We start from the raw sequence: 18265 nt of genomic DNA, 5'->3' as shown, positions 1-18265 counted from the left end.
AGTTTTGTCATATGAATGATGTTTAGAAACCTTCAGTGACATGCTTGTGTCAATGAGGATTTTTAAGTGGTGCCTTTGCACACTTTATGGAAATTGAAAAAATCAGTTGTGTATATGTTAACATTGAGAACTCAAATAACATTAGTTACACTTTGGATTCAGCAGACCAATACCAGTGCTGAAAATGGAAGGAAAGTGGTCTACAGTATGTGAATGAATGAGATCAGAATGAGAAATGGTGTCATCTCCATAAGACATTCATTGACTATGACTGGATTATGACCAACAGATCCGTAAATGGGTAGTTCTATGTTCACTGTTGAAAAATTAGCTGAGGAAAAAAATAATATTTACCTTCTAAAAAATAAAGGAAAAATAATTGTTTTGTGAATTGTTTTGCCTTTTCATTTTCCACTTGTTTTTCCATTCAAATCTCCTATCACACTGGGTAACACTCGCACAAAACTTTAAATAAAATAAACAATCTCTAATGTTGTGCTATGTGTACTTATATATCCAATACTTTAATCTGGAATGCCCCCCAAAAAAGATAAACATAAATATCTCTCCAAAAGATCAGGACAAACATCTACACCCATAATCAAGCGCAGTTTGTCATGTTACATAAACTCCATATTTAAGTGTGTTAGCTTAGTCACCAAATCTCTGGCAAGTAATTAAAAGGAAAAATGTGACATCTTTATTTATTTTCTACTTACATCAAAGTGATGGTGATTTTTCTCTGACACATCCCCCCTGTGCCCTGTATAGTCAAACAGCTCATCACTATTGATTAACCAAACCCTCAAAACAATGTTTTTCATTAGTTTCAGGATTGAACTAGTTTAGGTACAATACACCTGTAAGACTTATTGAATATCCAAATGAATGGACCAAGGAGACTATATAATGAGAAGAAAATGACACAGAGCCCAAGAGAGGAAAGCAGACAGCACAGATTTAAGCAAGAAAAAATAGGAAAAGTTCAAATGATGGCTCGATTCCTTCAAGGTTCTAGACTATACTTGGCAGGTAAGTGTGTGGTTTGTTAGTATTAGTGATGTTGACATTGTGTTTGTGGTATACTCAGATTTTGTATCCAACCTTAGGGGTTATCTTTCTCTAACCTTTCCCTTAGCATTTTCACATTTTTTCCTCACCTATCTACCTTGTTACATCTCCTTTTTTGTGTTTTTTATTTCAAATTTGTGGACATCAGCTGCCTCGATTTGTTTTCTGAACTGCCCTTCTCTTGTGTTTAATGTCAGTGATTTCTTTTCTCTTTATTTTTCAGTCACTGTTTTGATGTGCGTGTTTGTCTCCATCTACGGTGTTGGCCTGAATGATTTACTGGAGAGAGCCTCTCAACTTTCAGACAAACTGCACTCCCTTAGCACCTCTCTCACCAATGATCTGGTCAGTGCCAAACCCACTCATAATAAACGTATGAGTGTGTATGTGTTGTTACATGCCTGCAGTTCCAGGCCCATGGGAGTAGCTCTGTATGCTCTATGTGACTTATATATTAAATGTGCATTTTTTAATATAATTGATAGGTATGAGATTGGTGGATGAATGAAAGCCAGAGTCATGATGTTTTGTTGGATATTAACCTCTCTTTTTCTATCTAGTTCAAATTTCACCTTACTTTCTTCCACAGGATTCCCACTTTCCTCCAACTGGGAGAATGATGATGCCTCGTCCGTCTATGTGCCACACATCCTCTCTAAAAATTCCCAATGACAAAGATCAAGCCCTTAAAGTGCCAGTAAGATATATCTGCATTTATCTTCATCTCTCTTCTTTTTTCATCTGCCTGTCTAGTCGTAAAGGGATAGTTAACCCAAAAATTTTAATTCTGTCATCAGGTACCCACCCTCATGTTGTTCAACTTGAGAGTGAGTAAATAATGACAGAATGTACCTTTTTTTGCATATGTGTATGTGTGTGTGTGTAATGTAAATAATGTATTACTACATTATTTATTTTACTCCCTCTTGTGGTTATTTATGAAACTACATGCAAAGCAACAATAAAATAAAGAAGAAGAAAAAAGGTTTTATGCTGGAAGATGTGTCTGTTCGCATAATGTTCAGTATTATGGACAGATTATTTAACACATAAAGGTATTGTCCTCTCTGTAATACATTTGATCTGATTGTTTCTGCAGGAGGATGAACTGCTGGCTTTGACTCGGTCTCTACTGATGGCATGGTCTGATCCCCTTGCTCTTCTGTCCTCTGAGGCATCCAGCCTGGCACATCCAGAACGCAACACCATTAACACCAAAACCAGGGAGCTGCAGGACAATATCAACAGTCTGGGAGCAGGTTTGGAGCGTCTCGTTCACAAGGTTGGTCTGACTATTAGATTGAGTCCATGAAAGTGCCGTTCACTGTGCAAATTGCCAATGTCATTTGTAAGAAGACAACATGAAGCAAATTTGCACAATTTAAGTAAAGAAATGTTCCTTCTAGATGTCCTTCTTTCTCATGATGTCCCTGACTTCAAATGTTTAATTCTCTATAGATGGGCTCATCTTCAGAGAACCTGTCAGATCTCCCTTTTTACATTAGCAGCCTGGGCCAGGATAAAACCTCTCGCCTTGTCAACTTCCATTTCCTCCTGTCCTGCTTCCGCAGAGACTCTCACAAAATTGACAGTTTCCTTAAAGTTCTCCGCTGCAGGGCAGCCAAGAAGAGACCTGAGATGTGTTAAGAGTGGCAGGTGCTGTATTGGCTTTGCTCTTCTTGGTTTGGATATTAAACTAAAATGGGCTCTTTCCATTATAAAGAGTGATTTGGAATGTTTCTTAATTATATGAAATGACAACATGTGCCTTATTTCATTTGTTTCTAAGCTGTAGATATTGACTTTCCTATATTCTTGAATAAGTAATAAGTAAGATAGTGGGACAAAAATTTGTCAGGTCAGATCTGATATGCTGTGATATTTGTATGATGATTAAATGCACAGAGTAACATTATAAATAACTCTTCATATGTGGCACATAGGGCTATGTTTAAATGTTTGACCACAGCTTGATGAGACGTTTGTATATTAGGTTAACTAAAATGTATTTATTGAGGAAATTATGTATCTTTAACAATTTAACTTTAACATACTCTTCTATGATGTAATGTTTAATGATTTTTTGTGCCAATGTCAATAAATTTCTATCATGCAGAGATATAGTGACTGGTGAATACTCAATTTTACATACATGTGGAAAAGGTTCATAAATAAAGAGCCCCTGTCACATTTATTGGACCAGTCACACAGACACAAACAGAAAATAATATTTCTTAATGAGAAGCAAGAAACTTAAAGGAAAATTTCAGGTTCAATACAAGTTAAGCTCAATCAGCAGTATTTGTGGCATAATGTTGATTACCACAAAAATGTATTTTGACTCTCCTTCTTCTGTGTTAAAAACTTTTTTGTTTTTGGCATCGTTGAGTAAATTCTAGAGACTTGTGTATGAAAATCCCAGGAGATCAGCAGTTACAGAAATACTCAAACCAGCCCATCTGGCATTAACAATAATTCATGCAATGATGTAATCAGCAATTGTGTGGCAGCAGCGCAGTGTATACCATCATGCAGATACGGGTCAGGAGCTTCAGTTAATGTTGACATCAACCATCAGAATGGGAAAAAAATTTTATCTCAATGATTTGGGCAGTGGCATGATTGTTGGTGCCAGACAGGCTGGTTTGTGTGTTTCTGTCACTGCTGATCTCCTGGGATTTTCATACACAAGTCTCTAGAATTTACTCAACGATGCCAAAAATAAACAAAAAAAACATCAAGTGAGCGGCAGTATACAGTTGGAAGTGCCTTGTTGATGAGAGAGGTCAATAGAGAATGGCCAGACAAGTCTATAGTAACTCAGATAACTGCTCGGTACAATTGTGGTGAGAAGAAAAACCATCTCAGAATGCTATTCTTATTCTGTCTGGACATTAAGGTATTCTGTAGCAAGATGAACCCCATGACACAACACTGTCTTATTCTTTAATATCATGTATGCATCTTACTCTTAAGATTCATTTTTGAGCATCAGATGTTGTATATTGATTATTTCTGAATTATGTAATTGGGATAATAACATGTTTACCAGACAAAAAAAATAGTTAAACTTGAATATATACAGATTTATTCAGAAATGATTGTCTTTAGCAGATTAAGGCCATGTTACCCCAAATTTGTGATCTTAGCATTCTGAATAACCATTTATAATAGACTGAAAAGGATAAAAGAAAGTACTATTTGGGACAGCGTAATCTTGATCACCACATCTAAATATTAGTAGTCATGACTATTGGTCTTGAGAGCAAGATGGTTGATGATCGAAATTCCGATAACCATAATACCAATTATCAACAGCAAATCAAACAAACACTTAATGCAATATGTACTACATTTGCATAACTTGAAAAGAAAAAACACCTGTTAATCAGCCAAGCAATCACCATTATATGCTGATAATCACAGACTGACTCAATATTGGCCTGGCAGATATATCAGCCCATCACTAGTCATGACCTCTGATTAATGATAATATTATTCTAGCCCTAAGTGTTTTTCTATGTTTAATAGGAAACTATAGTACTAAACACTGCTATTTGGTTAAAAGGTATTTAGTCAGCAAATAATATTATTTACCTCTGATTGTTTACTTTGTTTATACAGCTCTATAGAACTATTTAGAAATGCAGAGTGATCCATCTAAATAGTATTAATCCTTTACCTATGGCTATACACCCAAAACTGACGAGATTGTGACGTGGGATCAGTGTACTCGGCCAGTGTTGTGCCAAAATTTGACTCCTTGCCAGCTGATTGGTCCTTATCACTACATCCACTCCTAACCCTAGTAGGGAGTTATTGGTCTCCCACCCTAAAGCTCAGCCCTACACAAACCCCAAAGCATAAGCATACCAAGGAGTCAATATTGGCACAACACCCTAAGCAACAGGATTCTGAATGAGTGAGCAGAATTTAAAGTATTGAATTAACTAGATTAATAAAGTATCAATCTCAATTACTTATCAATAATCTTTAAAATCTCAAATTAGGTTTTTCCAAATTGGAGTCAGACTTAATTACTAGTCAGAATCGGTGTAAACTAAATAGTTAAAGACGCTACAACTGGACACACACACACAAAAAAAAAATCTGATCATCCGCAACATTTTGGAAAGGGCTTCATTTTCACATTTGCATTTTTGGTCATTGAAAAAAAAAAAACAACCAAAAAGTTAGAAATGAATCGTTTTTATTTTCAAAAAGAAAAAAAAAATAAACACTTCCTAAATGGACAAATGCCTGTCTGGTAATAACCCCCACCAGTGCTAAACACAAAACGTGAACTCACTCCTGGACAAAAAAAAAAAAAAAAAGTCCCCCGCAACAATGAGAAATTTAAGTCACAATATGGGCCAAATGTAAAGTTACTCAAAACACAGGAAAGCGTCACCCTCCACTAAACTAAATTTAGTCTGAAGGTTTCCTTATCAGAATAAAACCATAGGTCCGAGTCTGAGAAAATTGTTTTAAGTGCTTACAGTGCAAAAAAGCAGCCGATAAGCTTAACTAAAAAGTCATTCATTGAATGATTTTTTTTCTCTCCTCAATGTGACATTAAAAAAAAAGGGTCAACCGATATAAAATAGTGCTCATTAACACCACCTATGAGTTACAAAAGCGATTACTAGGTTTCCTCATCCATAATTTAATATTATCCTCCAATGGTGCCACAAAGTATGTTTAACTTAATGGTAACTGATGAGGAAAAAGGAGCACTAGATTAATAAAAACTTTCCTCCACAGAAGACAAAATGGAGAGCTCTACTGATGGTCTAAAATAAATGCCTCAACACCTTCAACACAGCTCTTTATAAATGGACAAAGTGCAGAGAATACAAAACGTTATGGACTCAGACGACTAGTCACAGGGCAGACCTTCAGCCCATAGTGAAACGTGACAAAAAGTTTTACCTACAAGGAGGATGCTGACTTGACCAGATACTTTGCTGATTTACAGTTCTTACAGTAACCAACCGGCAAGTTGACATAGTAGGGCAGAAACTGACAAGAGGCAAAAAAAAAAAAAAAAAAAAAAGGATGGCACAAAGCCATATACACTAACAATTCAGCCAAAGAGACTGCCCTCCAACAGACTTGCATGCAAAAGAAAGCAGTCGCGCACGTGTGTGTGAGAATGTAACGCGCAAGAATGTACCAAAGGGAGCATCGAAGCTTGATGGTACACCTAAAATTTTGAAAATCTGGGCCAAAAACGAATTGTACATAAAAAAAAAAAAAAAAAAAAAAAAATTGCACCAAAAGTTTGAGTCCCCCTTGGCGTATATGCGAAACCAAGTCATTCATTTAAAAATGTTCAAAAACCTCAAATCCTCCACAGACAACATTTCACAAGACAGTTGTTTGTTTTTGTTTTTTTTTTTTTAAATGTCTGTCATACGTAGTCATGGAATAGAGAGAACATTGGTCACACACAAACACACACTAGAGGAATCTAGCGCATTCTGTATTCTGAGGTCTTGGACACCTCACATAACTGACCCTTGAAGTCGATGTCAACATTAAAGTCGAGATCTCTCTGTAGGGGGAAAAATAAAGCATTGAGTGAGTTTATAGAAACCAAATGTACAATTTTACACACAAATAAAAAGTCCACCTAATGGACAGGAATTTAGCTATCAAGGCAGTAGAACTGTACGAATACGGTATTTAAGCACTTTCAGCATGATTTATTTTCTGTTCAATTAAATATTGAGCTTGTTTTTTCCCCACAGTTATTGCTTAATTTGAATCCAGGCCCCATGTATTCATGCCATGTTGCCATAATTGTATCAATGAATGAATTCAATATTATGGAAAGAGCACTGCACTTAATGCTTTGATATTTTTCCCTGCATCTCTTGACATTCCCAAACTGGTATCTTGCTTCAAAGTCTTTTTAGCTACCTGCTTGAATAATATTTACCATGGCAATACAGTATTACTGTAAAACATATCTACCATCTCAGTAAAGCTAGAACAGATTTTATTCTTCAAGTGATCCTTTAACATGCTAGAAGCAGAAAAAATAAAGGGGCTTACATTATTCTTGACATTAGGTTTCATGCTGATGGTCCCAAATATCTCTTCTCCAGTCTTTACCGTCAGATAGTCATCAAGATAAAACACTGTCTGCTTCCAGTGAGTGTAAGGAGACTCTGGGCCTAGAAAAATCATCATACAAATTGAATTCATACAAACACTGGTGAGAAAACTGCCTGGTAACAAAAATGGGGGAACTTACTGGTAGAGAAGCCAGTCCTCTTGTGGCAGCGAGTGAACTCTATGTTGAAGTACGTGACCAGTGCATGGATGTAGTCATTCCTTTTCACCTGCAGGCAGAATGGTGACGTAAAGGACAAGTCCTCAATCTTCACTGTGTAGATGTCCACCTCCTAATACATAGAGAAAAAGAGCATAGAATTAGAGAAAGCATGATTCATTTTTTTTTTTTTTTTATTAAGAATTTCAGAATAGTGGAAACTAACCTTGATGAGGCAGGCAGTACTAACAAGCTGTTTAGGGTCAACAACATCCACTAGTGGTTCCTTAATAGCCACTTCCTTGATACAGGCCATATCAAAGCCATAAACATTCTCCCACCCTGATAAAGCAAACATGAAAACCATTAAAAGGGTGCCATCTGTCAGAAACACTTCCAAACATGCACTGAGGTCTTCCAACGTAACCGCTGTTAGTTACACGTACAGTGAATTTTGTAGTCCTTGTACTGTCTGTCCTCAATAGCAGTGACGTAGAGTGTAGCTCTATCAGGGAAGATCAGGCCATCAGGTTTCTGAAAGAGAAAAATGACCAGAATGAACAAGGATCCAATTTAGGCACAATTTGTTTATCAAGTAGCTTAGGGACTTAAACACTTTACAAGAACATAAGCATACACCCACCAGCCATTTGTCCCTTGCATAAATGACAGTGTTAAGCATGGACTCATAGAAGAGACAGTAGCCCATCCACTCAGAGATGATAATGTCTACTTTCTCCACAGGAAGCTCCACCTCCTCCACCTTGCCCTTAATGATGGTAACAACTGGAGAACCAATAAGTTAAGCATTAATACAGAAGTGTTCAACTTGTCAAAACTGCTGAAAAATGGCTAAATACAACAATGTTAAAGTCAAAAGCTCTGAGGCCTTGTTCAGAGTGCCACTAAAAATCAGATTATTTGTTGTTTTTTTTGCATATCCAGATGGTATCCAGGAGAGTTTGATAGTCTGGACAGAAAAAAATAAAAAGATTTTTCCAAATCAGATTCAAACGAGGGGTTTTCAAATTTACATTTATGCATTTGGCAGACGCTTTTATCCAAAGCGACTTACAGTGCACTTATTACAGGGACAATCCCCCCCGGAGCAACCTGGAGTTAAGTGCCTTGCTCAACGACACAATGGTGGTCACTGTGGGGATTGAACCAGCAACCTTCAGATTAACAGTTATGTGCTTTAGACCACTACGTCGCCGCCACCACCACCACCACTCAAATGCGAATGAATTCAGTGTTTGTCAGAAGAGTCTCAGTCCGGACACTCTGGCTGCTCAATTCGGATTTCAAATGGTTCCTTGCGTCACTCATAACGCAACACAAGACAATGTAAAAAAATAAAATACAAAAAAATATCGATGACTGTAGATCGGAACATCACGATATTTACCAGTCTCCTCAATCACTGAGGTTTTCTTGTGCGACAGTTCTGCACCACGACTGGACAGGCCGCTTATTTGGAGAGCGAGAGGAGCACCTCCATTTTTCCAAGCAACTGTTTTGAAAGCATCATCAGTAGGTACGCCTACGTCATAACCAAAGCAACTCCCGTAGATAGGTTGGATATGTCTGAACTTGCAAATCTGATTTGATCACTTGCAGTTAATAGCGCGGACAGTCTATCTGAAAAGATCGGATTTGAGAAAAAAAAAAAATCTGATTTGCCTGCAGTCTGAACATAGCCTGATAGGCCCCTACCATGATCCAACTTGTTGGCCTTCACAATTTTCACAGCATAGTCTGATATGCTGCTGCACTCAATCTGGAAAAAGAAATAACCAAAATGAATATTTTCTTCAAAATGAATATAGAATCTGACAAAACTACAGCATGATTACTTTCCAATCACATAAACAGGGGACACAGGTACCATATTCAACTAAACTACTTATCCAGATATACACCCCCGTTGAACAATGTGGTTATATTAGCATAAAATGGGTGGGGCCTACACTCACCCCAATAACTTTCTTTGCCCCAGCTTTGGCTGCAAACATACAAAGGATGCCAGTTCCACTTCCCACATCCAGCACCACCTTATCCTTGAACAGATGCTTGTTATGGAACATGGAGTTCCTGTATGTCAGAGTGCGAACCTCATCCTTTAGCATCTCCTGTGGACACAACAATTAGTTTGCACAATTTAACAGTTCACAAACTAAATATTGTGTGATGTGCTACCATTATTCTTCAGAAATTACAGGCAAGAAAGACTGTACCTCATGGATACCAAAATGGGCATAGGAATCAAAGTAGTAATCCTTGGAGGTCATGTCTTCTGCTGCAGGCTTAACGGAGCTCTCGCCCTGTGAAACCTTAAGGGAGGGACATCAAATGAATCACAATGAAACATGCAGATGATCTCGCTATGCTATACAGATGCCAGTACAGCTAACGCATACGTTTTTGCCAATGTCTCAAGCTTTAAATAAGCAAACTTAAAAGCACTCAGATGAAATGAAAAAAAAGCAGAGAGCAGATAACGTTCCAGTCTAGTTGCTTATATGTAGAACTAAAACCATTTGATTGCCTTGTGTTTTATAGACCATATTTTACTAGTTTTATCAGGTTAGCCACAGTGACTACTTTCAAGCTGGTTTATATGCAACAACCAGCTTATTTAGCTTGTAGTAACAGACCAGGGATGGGCAGATTGAGCCTAAAGTATCTACTGCTGATATTGAGGTTTTATCAAGAATATAAATCCTAACAATACAAATTTAGCCTAATGGAGAGGAAAAATTGTGTAAAATGTTATTTCATTGGGTATATTTAGTTTCCATGAAAAGAAATGTGTATTGTAAGCTTCTAGTTGCATCTAAAGTCAATTTTCAATAACAAATTTAAATATTACATATTACAGTGATAACGTTCTGTACATTTTAATAAACGGCAAACAAAACAGAAGTCTAACAATTTTCCATTTTAGATGACTGTATAAAAAAAAAATTTAAAGTTCAAAAGACCCATTCTGACAAAAATAATTGATGGCTATAAACATCGGAAATCGGCGATATTGGCCTTGACAGTGTTTCAATCTAAAATAAGTGGTATCGCCCACCCAATCTAAAGCCAGTGGGGACCATCAAAGATGGACTTAACCATTTTATTTTCTTCAGCCTGACAATTTTAATTCACTGTAGAAATTAAGTGAAATATGCATTATATTCTCAATTTATATTAACATGATCATATAACACTACTGGAAAGACACGCAAGCTTTTGAATTTCATCCATGTGGGCAAAAATGTGGACGAATTCTCTTTTTTTTTTTTTTGCCACACGGTCCATTTCAAAATCTTGGATAATAAGTAATTTATCATGGTCCGTTAGCTAAGCCACAAGCAGTAAAAGACTAGTTCGTGGCCAAGAGACTGATGAGTTCAATCCCATGCGGTCTGTGCGCAAAACAAGCAGAATTACCTTAACACTGAACCAGCGTGCTGTCTAAATGACCATCAGGAAAACTGAACAACGTGATTTAATCTAGCTATTTAAAAAAATAATAATAATTACGTCACATTTAAAACTAGAAGCTACACTCTTGTAGCCAATTAGCACTAGCAGACACGTGAGAAATGAATGAATTGTCTGTACAGGCTAAAATGGATGCTCAAGAGTATGCGCACATTTCTAACCACCTAACGATAACTACATACGCAGCAAACAAATCCGTTCAACTACTATAGCCTCGCGATTCAAAACAGCTTATATTAAGCTTCCCCTCTGACAGGGGAAGCTTAATATAAGCTATTTGATACTGTATGTGTTATAAGCGCAATGGCCTTGTCTGGCTCTAAGTTACCTCCATTCTGTCTCCGGTCTCCGCCATTTCGACGATAAACTGGATCCCCCGCGCCTGCTGCAGCACAGATCATGTAAAACAAACTGGTTTTATTCCCGCCTCTTTGCTGCGACTGTAATATCTGATTGGACAGCCATCACGTGGTTGTCTAACAGTACCACCCATTCATATGAAACTCTCCACCAATGGTTCAACCTTACTGCATTTTCCGCTCTTTTGAACTTGAAGCGTTGCTTTCATAGCCAAACTGTGCCAGATAGTGCGATTGATAATTGCTTAGTCCACGTTGATTGATTATCAATATTTATATTCAAAGAGTGCAGTATTACTTTTAATAAATTCCCGTTCAGTGGAGGCCAACATCAATGCTATTTGTGAACATATTTATATTAAAGTGAAAATGTTGATGTTTTAAAACACCAGTGTAAACATCAGCTATAAGGTGATAAGGAATACTCTTTTTGCTCTGTTTCATGTTTTGCAGCAAATATTTTTTTATCTTGGGTATATATCTCGGGACAACGCATGGAAAATACAGAATACATTTTGTCTCAATAAAAATTTAAAGGAATAGTTCACCCCAAAATGAAAATTCTCTCAACATTTACTCACCCTCATGCCATCCCTGATGTGTATGACTTTCTTTCTTCTGCTGAACACAAATTAAGATTTTTAGGAGAATATCTCAGTTCTGTAGGTCCATACAATGCAAGTGAATGGTGGCCAGAACTTTGAAGCTCAAAAAATCAAATAGGCTAAAGTCAACTTAAAAGTAATCCATAAGACTCAAACGTTTAAATCCATATCTTCAGTGCCATGTATCATTAGGGTTAAGTGGTATCATGACAATCATTACCAACTTTCTATAACAGTTCAGAGTTTGATCCTGAGGTTACGATGAGTTCACAAGCACATTCAGATGAATGAAGCGAACAGCTAGCACGTCACGTCTCGTGACGTAACAGTTATAACACAGCACAAGAGGAATATAAAAATATGATAATTGAAAACACATATACACATCACGAATAATCACAATGAAATCATGAATAATTATAATACATTCACAGCACAGGGGATCACTAGTAAATTATAAAGAATTTAAAGGCATTTACACAGCAAAAAGGAGCATTTCTGCTGCTGCTGCTAGAGCATGAAAAAACTCTGAATGTGATGAAAATATTAAAATAGATAATATATGATTGTTAAATGTAACGTAAAAGTCCACAACAAGAACATTCAGGCTTGTAATTTTAAAAGTTTAATATCTTGTTTGAAATTTAAAAAATGTAAAGCTTTAGTATTAATTTAAATTACTAACTTAATATCATTTAACAATATTAGACATTAATACAATATCGAATAATAAAAATGTTAACAATTGGAAAATAAGTAGATGGTATGCACTAATAAAGACTTATTTGTTCTTAATTTCTAGCAACATAAGCCACTATAAAGACATATTTGGTGTCCTAGTGTGCTTTTATTGGACTTAAAGTGAAATGCTGTACGTTCATGACACCTCTACCAGCAGATCCTACTAAGAAGGGGTTTGGGTGGCTTTCAAACTTTTCTGATATACCTACAGTATATTGTGGAGTGATTAAGTTTTTATATTGTAAAGTCATTCGATCATTATTGATATTGTATTAATATCTTACTTGAAATTATATAATTATTTTAGGTTTATTTATACATACATATTTTATGGCCAGTGTGGGAAAAATGTAAGTGTTTTTAAACAAATCCAAGACTGCCAAAAATATATTTCTTGCAATTAATAGTGATCATAAATAGCCAAGTTTATAAAATTGTCTCATTGAAGTGCACTTTATTAGAGTGAGAGATGGGGGAGTGACTCTCACTTTGCTCACAGCTGATTGGTCCAGTATCTGGATGAGATCTCTGATCGGGAACATAACCTGCCCTGGAGCAGGTTAGCCGATTAGCGCATGTTACTATGGCGAGGAACCCAGATGAAAGCCTATTCACTTTACTGGTACTGCAAATTTAGAGTTTGCTCAAATTAAGTTTAATCTTATCTAGCTAACTGCTTAATCCTGCTTCATGACACAGGCCACTGAAGTGATATGATAGGTGTGGGTGAGAAACAGATAAATATTTAAGTCTTTTTGTACCATAAATTTCCACTTTCAATTTCACATTCTTCTTTTGTTTTTTGGTGATTCATATTCTTCATGCATATCACCACCTGCTGGTAGGGGGAGGTCAAAGGTGGAGATTTATAGACTTAAATATAGATCTGTTTCTCACCCACACCTATCATATCGCTTCAGAAGACATGGATTTAACCCAGGGCCGGCCCAAGCCTTTATGGGGCCCTAAGCAGAATTTGATTTAGGGGTCCCTCAGTGACGCCAATATGATTGAATATTGTCAATGCTTGATTATTCGCACACTATAAATCTAACACACCCCTTATCAATTTTATTAGTTGTAGCTGTGTTGCTTACAACATACCAATGTCTGCCTGGCATGATTTTCATGATTTTCTTCTACGGTTTTAATTGTAATAGTAGCACACCTATATTTACCCAATCTTGTTATCCCTCTGTTACCAGTTTTGTGAACTTCCTAGAGAAAATTTTGCAGCAGAAATTGTAGACTGCATCATTTCTTTTTGAATAAGTGAGCAGCTCCACTTACATTTTTTCTCCATTAATTAATTTTCTGTAGGTGCAGTGGAAGCTTCGGCAATCAGGTTTTTCAGGGAATGTGAAGTTCTCTTACGAGAGGTTCTCTCGTATTGCGTAAGCTAGCTTACGCTACGGGAAAGATTCATCTTTTCTGAGATATTGAAGCCAAAAAATTATCCTTAATTTTTGTATCCATTGTCAACGCAGTCGCGGCAGCTGCAGACCTTGAGCCGGGCTAGCTAGCGAGCTCATAGGTTGCTCTGCGGCAACTGCTGCAGCCTATAGACGAGCTTGGGCGAACTCGCATCCAATGAGAGGCGTCCAGCGCTCACTGCATCAAAGCCCGCCAAAATGGGCGTGACTAGAGTGCATATAAGCGTAGTTCGTAGGCTGGAACCCTGATTTTCATCTCTTCAGCGAAGCTCTTCGCATCTCTGAACTGGAAGCCGCGTCGCCGTTCGAGGGGCATCAAGCAAGCGTGGACAGCGCCGAAGAAGCCGGCCGTCTTCGCCACCTTCAGCCGTCCTGCGAGCTACGCCATCCGGCGACGTATCCTTTTAAAGCAAGCTAGTTCTTACGAACTTCACAAAAGAGTACGCGCGTCTTTTAAAGATGCCTCGCTCCACTTGCGCCTCATGCGCGCCCCTCTCAGCACCGGAGACCGCCACGTCATCTGCGCTCTCTGCCTGGGACTGGGGCATGCAGAGCTCGCCCTCGCTGAAGGCGGATGCGATCTCTGCGAGGAGCTTCGATGTCGACCCTGCGGGCTCGACTCGAGCGCTCAGGACCGAAGCCGCCGCGCGCCTTCCATTCAGCCACGCAGAAAAAGCGCGGCTTTCAAAGGCTGCCAGAACCAGTGGTAGAAGCGATTGCCTCGCCGGAGCCCCTCCCTCGAGCATCGCCTTCACCCTCCCCGCCCACCTGGGGCCGCGCAGTTGCCGCCGAGCGGCTGCTCTGCTGCCATCTCCGGACTAAGAAGCGGAGGATAAGGGCTGTTCCATCATGGCTTCGGACAGCGAGGAGTGGTCAGGCTCACATGCCTCCTCCTCGGCCCAGGAATCCAGCAGGACCCGCGCCGAGTCGAGGGGAACTAACGCGCCTCCTCACACAGGCCGTCGACCGCCTCGGGCTCGAGTGGTCACCGCCCCCTGAGCAGGCTCCCAACAGACTCCACGCCGCACCTTTGCCCGCCCTCCACGAGATGGCGGTCTAAGCTGGTGCTCCCGTCTAAGGCCTGCAGAACTACTTCCGCCTGTGTTGGCCGCGCCTATACCGCCGCCGGCCAAGCCGCATCTGCTCTGCGTTCCATGGCCGTCTTACAGACAGAGGCTGTTTCAGATCTGACTAGCCGACATGAGAGAAGCTGAACGCACTACGCGCCGCTCTCTCTGTCCGGTCTCTTCGGTTCCGCGGTGAGTAGCATTGTTGACCGTTTCTCGAAGCCCAAGCCATGAATCTCTTTCTGCCTCGTTGCGCTAGCTCCTCTGCAGGCCGCCCACGTGACCAGCCTCCTGCACGAGCCTCTTCACAGCGCGCCCAGCTCAACAAGCCAGACTTCTCAGCGTCGACAGGGCGGCCGCCCCTCGATCGCGCTCAGAAAGCCGCCGCAGACCGCCGCCCCCCTGCGGGCCTCGGCCTAAGATTGTACTGAAACCTGAGCAACCGAAGTCATCCTAGCGTAGTTGAGAAAACGACGGCTCAGTCCCGCCACGGCCGGACCACCGTCAAAGCTTCGCCCCCTGTCAGTCCCTTTCTCTCAGGCTACTGCAGTGGTGGATTCAGCAGCCAACAAGCCGGTGATACTACCCGTTTGCCTGCACTCAAACACCGTTTTCACGGCGACCCAAAGAAATCTTGTAAAGAGTAAACATGCCTTATGTGTAGAAAATGTGCCCACAATCCAGTGCTCACTCCTACACACAAGCATTACACATCACGTGTACCTATCAGAGCACAGTCACATAAGCGGTTACGACCCGCTCGAGTGTTAGAGTTAATAAACGCGCCCACGAGCCCATGCGCTCGCCCCTCCTCTGCCCGCTCTGTCACACGGCCAGCTGTATGTAAGTCCCGTACGCCCCCTGTCAGTCCCCTTCTCTCAGGCTACTGCAGTGGTGGATTTAGCAGCCAACAAGCCGGTGATATTACCCGCTTGCCTGCACTCAAACGCCGTTTCCACAGTGACCCAAAATAAAGCCTTATGTGTAGAAAATGTGCCCACAATCCAGTGTTCACCCCTACACACAAGCATTACACGTCCCGTGTCCCTATCAGAGCACACTCACATAAAGCGGTTACAACCCGCTCGAGTGTTAGGATTAATAAGCGCGCCCATTCTCTGGCCGCTCTGTCACACGACCAGCCTTATGTGTAGAAAATGTGCCCACAATCCAGTGTTCACCTCTACACACAAGCATTACACGTTCCGTGTCCCCATCAGAGCACACTCAAAAGCTGTTACAAACCACTCGAGTGTTAGAGTCAATAAATGCGCTCACGAATACGTGCGCGCGCCCATTCTCTGCCCGCTCTGTCACACGGCCAGCAAACACTTCTCTGTATGTAAGTCCCGTGCCCGTGGCTATGCTTGCGCACCACTTAACAGACGTGACTCTTTCCCCATTCACCTCAATCGGAAGTCACTCACAGAACAGCCTGTCCATGCTGTCTGCGAGCAGTCCAGCATAAGCACAGTAAGCGCACTCACACATTCTGTTCAGCTGCTGTGCGGCAATCAGAGCGATTTGGCCATTCACCTTCTAACATTACGCTTCAAAGCGTGGGAAGATATTCCAGGGATATCCGAATGGGTGTTAAGCACAATAAAACAGGGCTATTTGCTACAGTTCGATCGCCGTCCTCCTTGCTTCAGAGCCGGCTCGAAACTACTGTGAACACGGAAGAAGCGTGCATGCTTCGCTCAGAAATAGCAAACCTTCTGTGCAAAAGGGCCATAGAGAGAGTGCCGCCTCCCTGAGCGAAGTCGGGTTTTACAGCCGTTATTTTCTTGTCCCCAAGAAAGACGGCGGCCTCAGACCAATATTAGATCTCAGGGTTTTGAACAAAGCGCTTGCAAAAGACCGTTCAAAATGCTTACAACCAGCAAACTCCTCGCAAGATCTGCGCCAGGGGACTGGTTTATTTCTCTCGATCTGAAAAATGCATACTTTCAGATTCAGATAAATCCCGTCACAGGCCATTCTTGAGATTCGCCGACGGCCAGGTTTATCAATACACCGCCCTTCCGCTCGGCCTGTCCTTAGCACCTCGTACTTTCACGAAGTGCATGGACGCTGGCGCCGCACTCCCTGCGGAGTCAGGGTTTGCGAATTCTGAACTATTTGGACGATTGGCTGATTTTGGCACAATCACATACGGAGCTTCTGTCTCACAGGACAGTTCTCCTCAGTCATCTGAACAGTTTGGGCCTTGCAGTCAATTGGACCAAGAGCTCACTACAGCCCAGTCAGGCAATTTCCTTCCTTGGGCCGCCAGCCCATCAAGGTGACTCAGACCTGTATTTCAGCTCTGCAGCCCTGGACAGTGGCCGAATGGTATCAGTGGGGAGTGACAATGGGAGCTGTATCTCGCCGAAAAGTCATCTCGACAGACGCGTCCAACACGGGTTGGGGCGCGGTCTGTTAGGGCTCTCCGGTTTTCGGCTATGGTCAGTTCAGGAAAAGCTCCTTCACATAAATTGTCTGGAAATTATAGCGGTCGAGTACACGCTCGTGCGCTTTCTCCCGGTCATTCAGGGTCACCACGTCCTGGTCCGTTCGGACAACAGATCTGTGGTATCCTACCTAAACCGTCAGGGCGGTGTCAGATCCAGGAACCTCTTCCATCTGACGAAACGCATACTGAGTTGGTCCCAGTGCCACCGGCGCTCGCTGAGGGCGTTGCACGTGCCAGGCCACCTGAACGACGGCCCGGACAGACTGTCCAGAGACAATATTCCCCCAGGGGAATGGTCCCTGTACGCTCAAACAGTCCAGACGTTATGGCACCTATTCGGCAGAGCAGAGATAGACCTCTTTGCGTCCAAACTCACTGCCCAATACTTTTCTAGAAAAGCGAGGACGCGCTGGCCCAGGACTGGCCCAGACGCCCGCTTTACGCCTTCCCTCCCGTCTCGCTATTGGCACAGGTAATGCACAGGATCAGGGAAACGCGTCACTCGGTGCTCCTCATAGCCCCGCGTTGGGAGAATCAGACATGGTTCCCGGAGCTTACGCAGCTGTCACTGACAGCGCCGTGGCCCATCCCAGTGAGAGCAGATCTCCTCTCTCAAGCTCGCGGCACAATCTGGCATCCCCACCCAGAGCGCTAGGGCTGCATGCGTGGGTGATCAACGACTACCCGTCGCTCTGCCAGAAGGAGTAATAAACACCATCATACACGCTAGAGCCCCTTCCACGAGAAGACTCTATGCGC

General features: G+C 41.2%; 2 protein-coding genes across 2 annotated transcripts; one reads left to right on the top strand and one right to left on the bottom strand.

The window, feature by feature from the left end:
• The first annotated feature begins 992 nt into the window (after positions 1-992).
• On the top strand, positions 993-2727 carry LOC127652943 (prolactin). The gene is made up of 5 exons (XM_052139410.1): positions 993-1032; positions 1295-1416; positions 1661-1768; positions 2171-2353; positions 2530-2727. Exons 1-5 carry the CDS (start codon positions 993-995, stop codon positions 2716-2718), a joined length of 642 nt encoding a protein of 213 aa, XP_051995370.1. The 3' UTR covers positions 2719-2727.
• Positions 2728-3128: 401 nt separating this feature from the next.
• On the bottom strand, positions 3129-11245 carry prmt1 (protein arginine methyltransferase 1). Its single transcript, XM_052139412.1, has 10 exons — positions 11175-11245; positions 9589-9684; positions 9328-9483; positions 9068-9131; positions 7995-8137; positions 7798-7885; positions 7578-7693; positions 7334-7484; positions 7132-7253; positions 3129-6628 (listed from the first exon to the last, which is right to left on the bottom strand). The coding sequence occupies exons 1-10, from the start codon at positions 11199-11201 to the stop codon at positions 6545-6547; spliced, it is 1047 nt and encodes a 348-aa protein (XP_051995372.1). The 5' UTR covers positions 11202-11245; the 3' UTR covers positions 3129-6544.
• Positions 11246-18265: the final 7020 nt, after the last annotated feature.

Source organism: Xyrauchen texanus, chromosome 12 (genome assembly GCF_025860055.1).
Source record: "Xyrauchen texanus isolate HMW12.3.18 chromosome 12, RBS_HiC_50CHRs, whole genome shotgun sequence".
Lineage (NCBI taxonomy): Eukaryota > Metazoa > Chordata > Actinopteri > Cypriniformes > Catostomidae > Xyrauchen > Xyrauchen texanus.
Note: the sequence above shows the minus strand (reverse complement) of the source record. Positions and strands in the feature narration are given on the sequence as shown.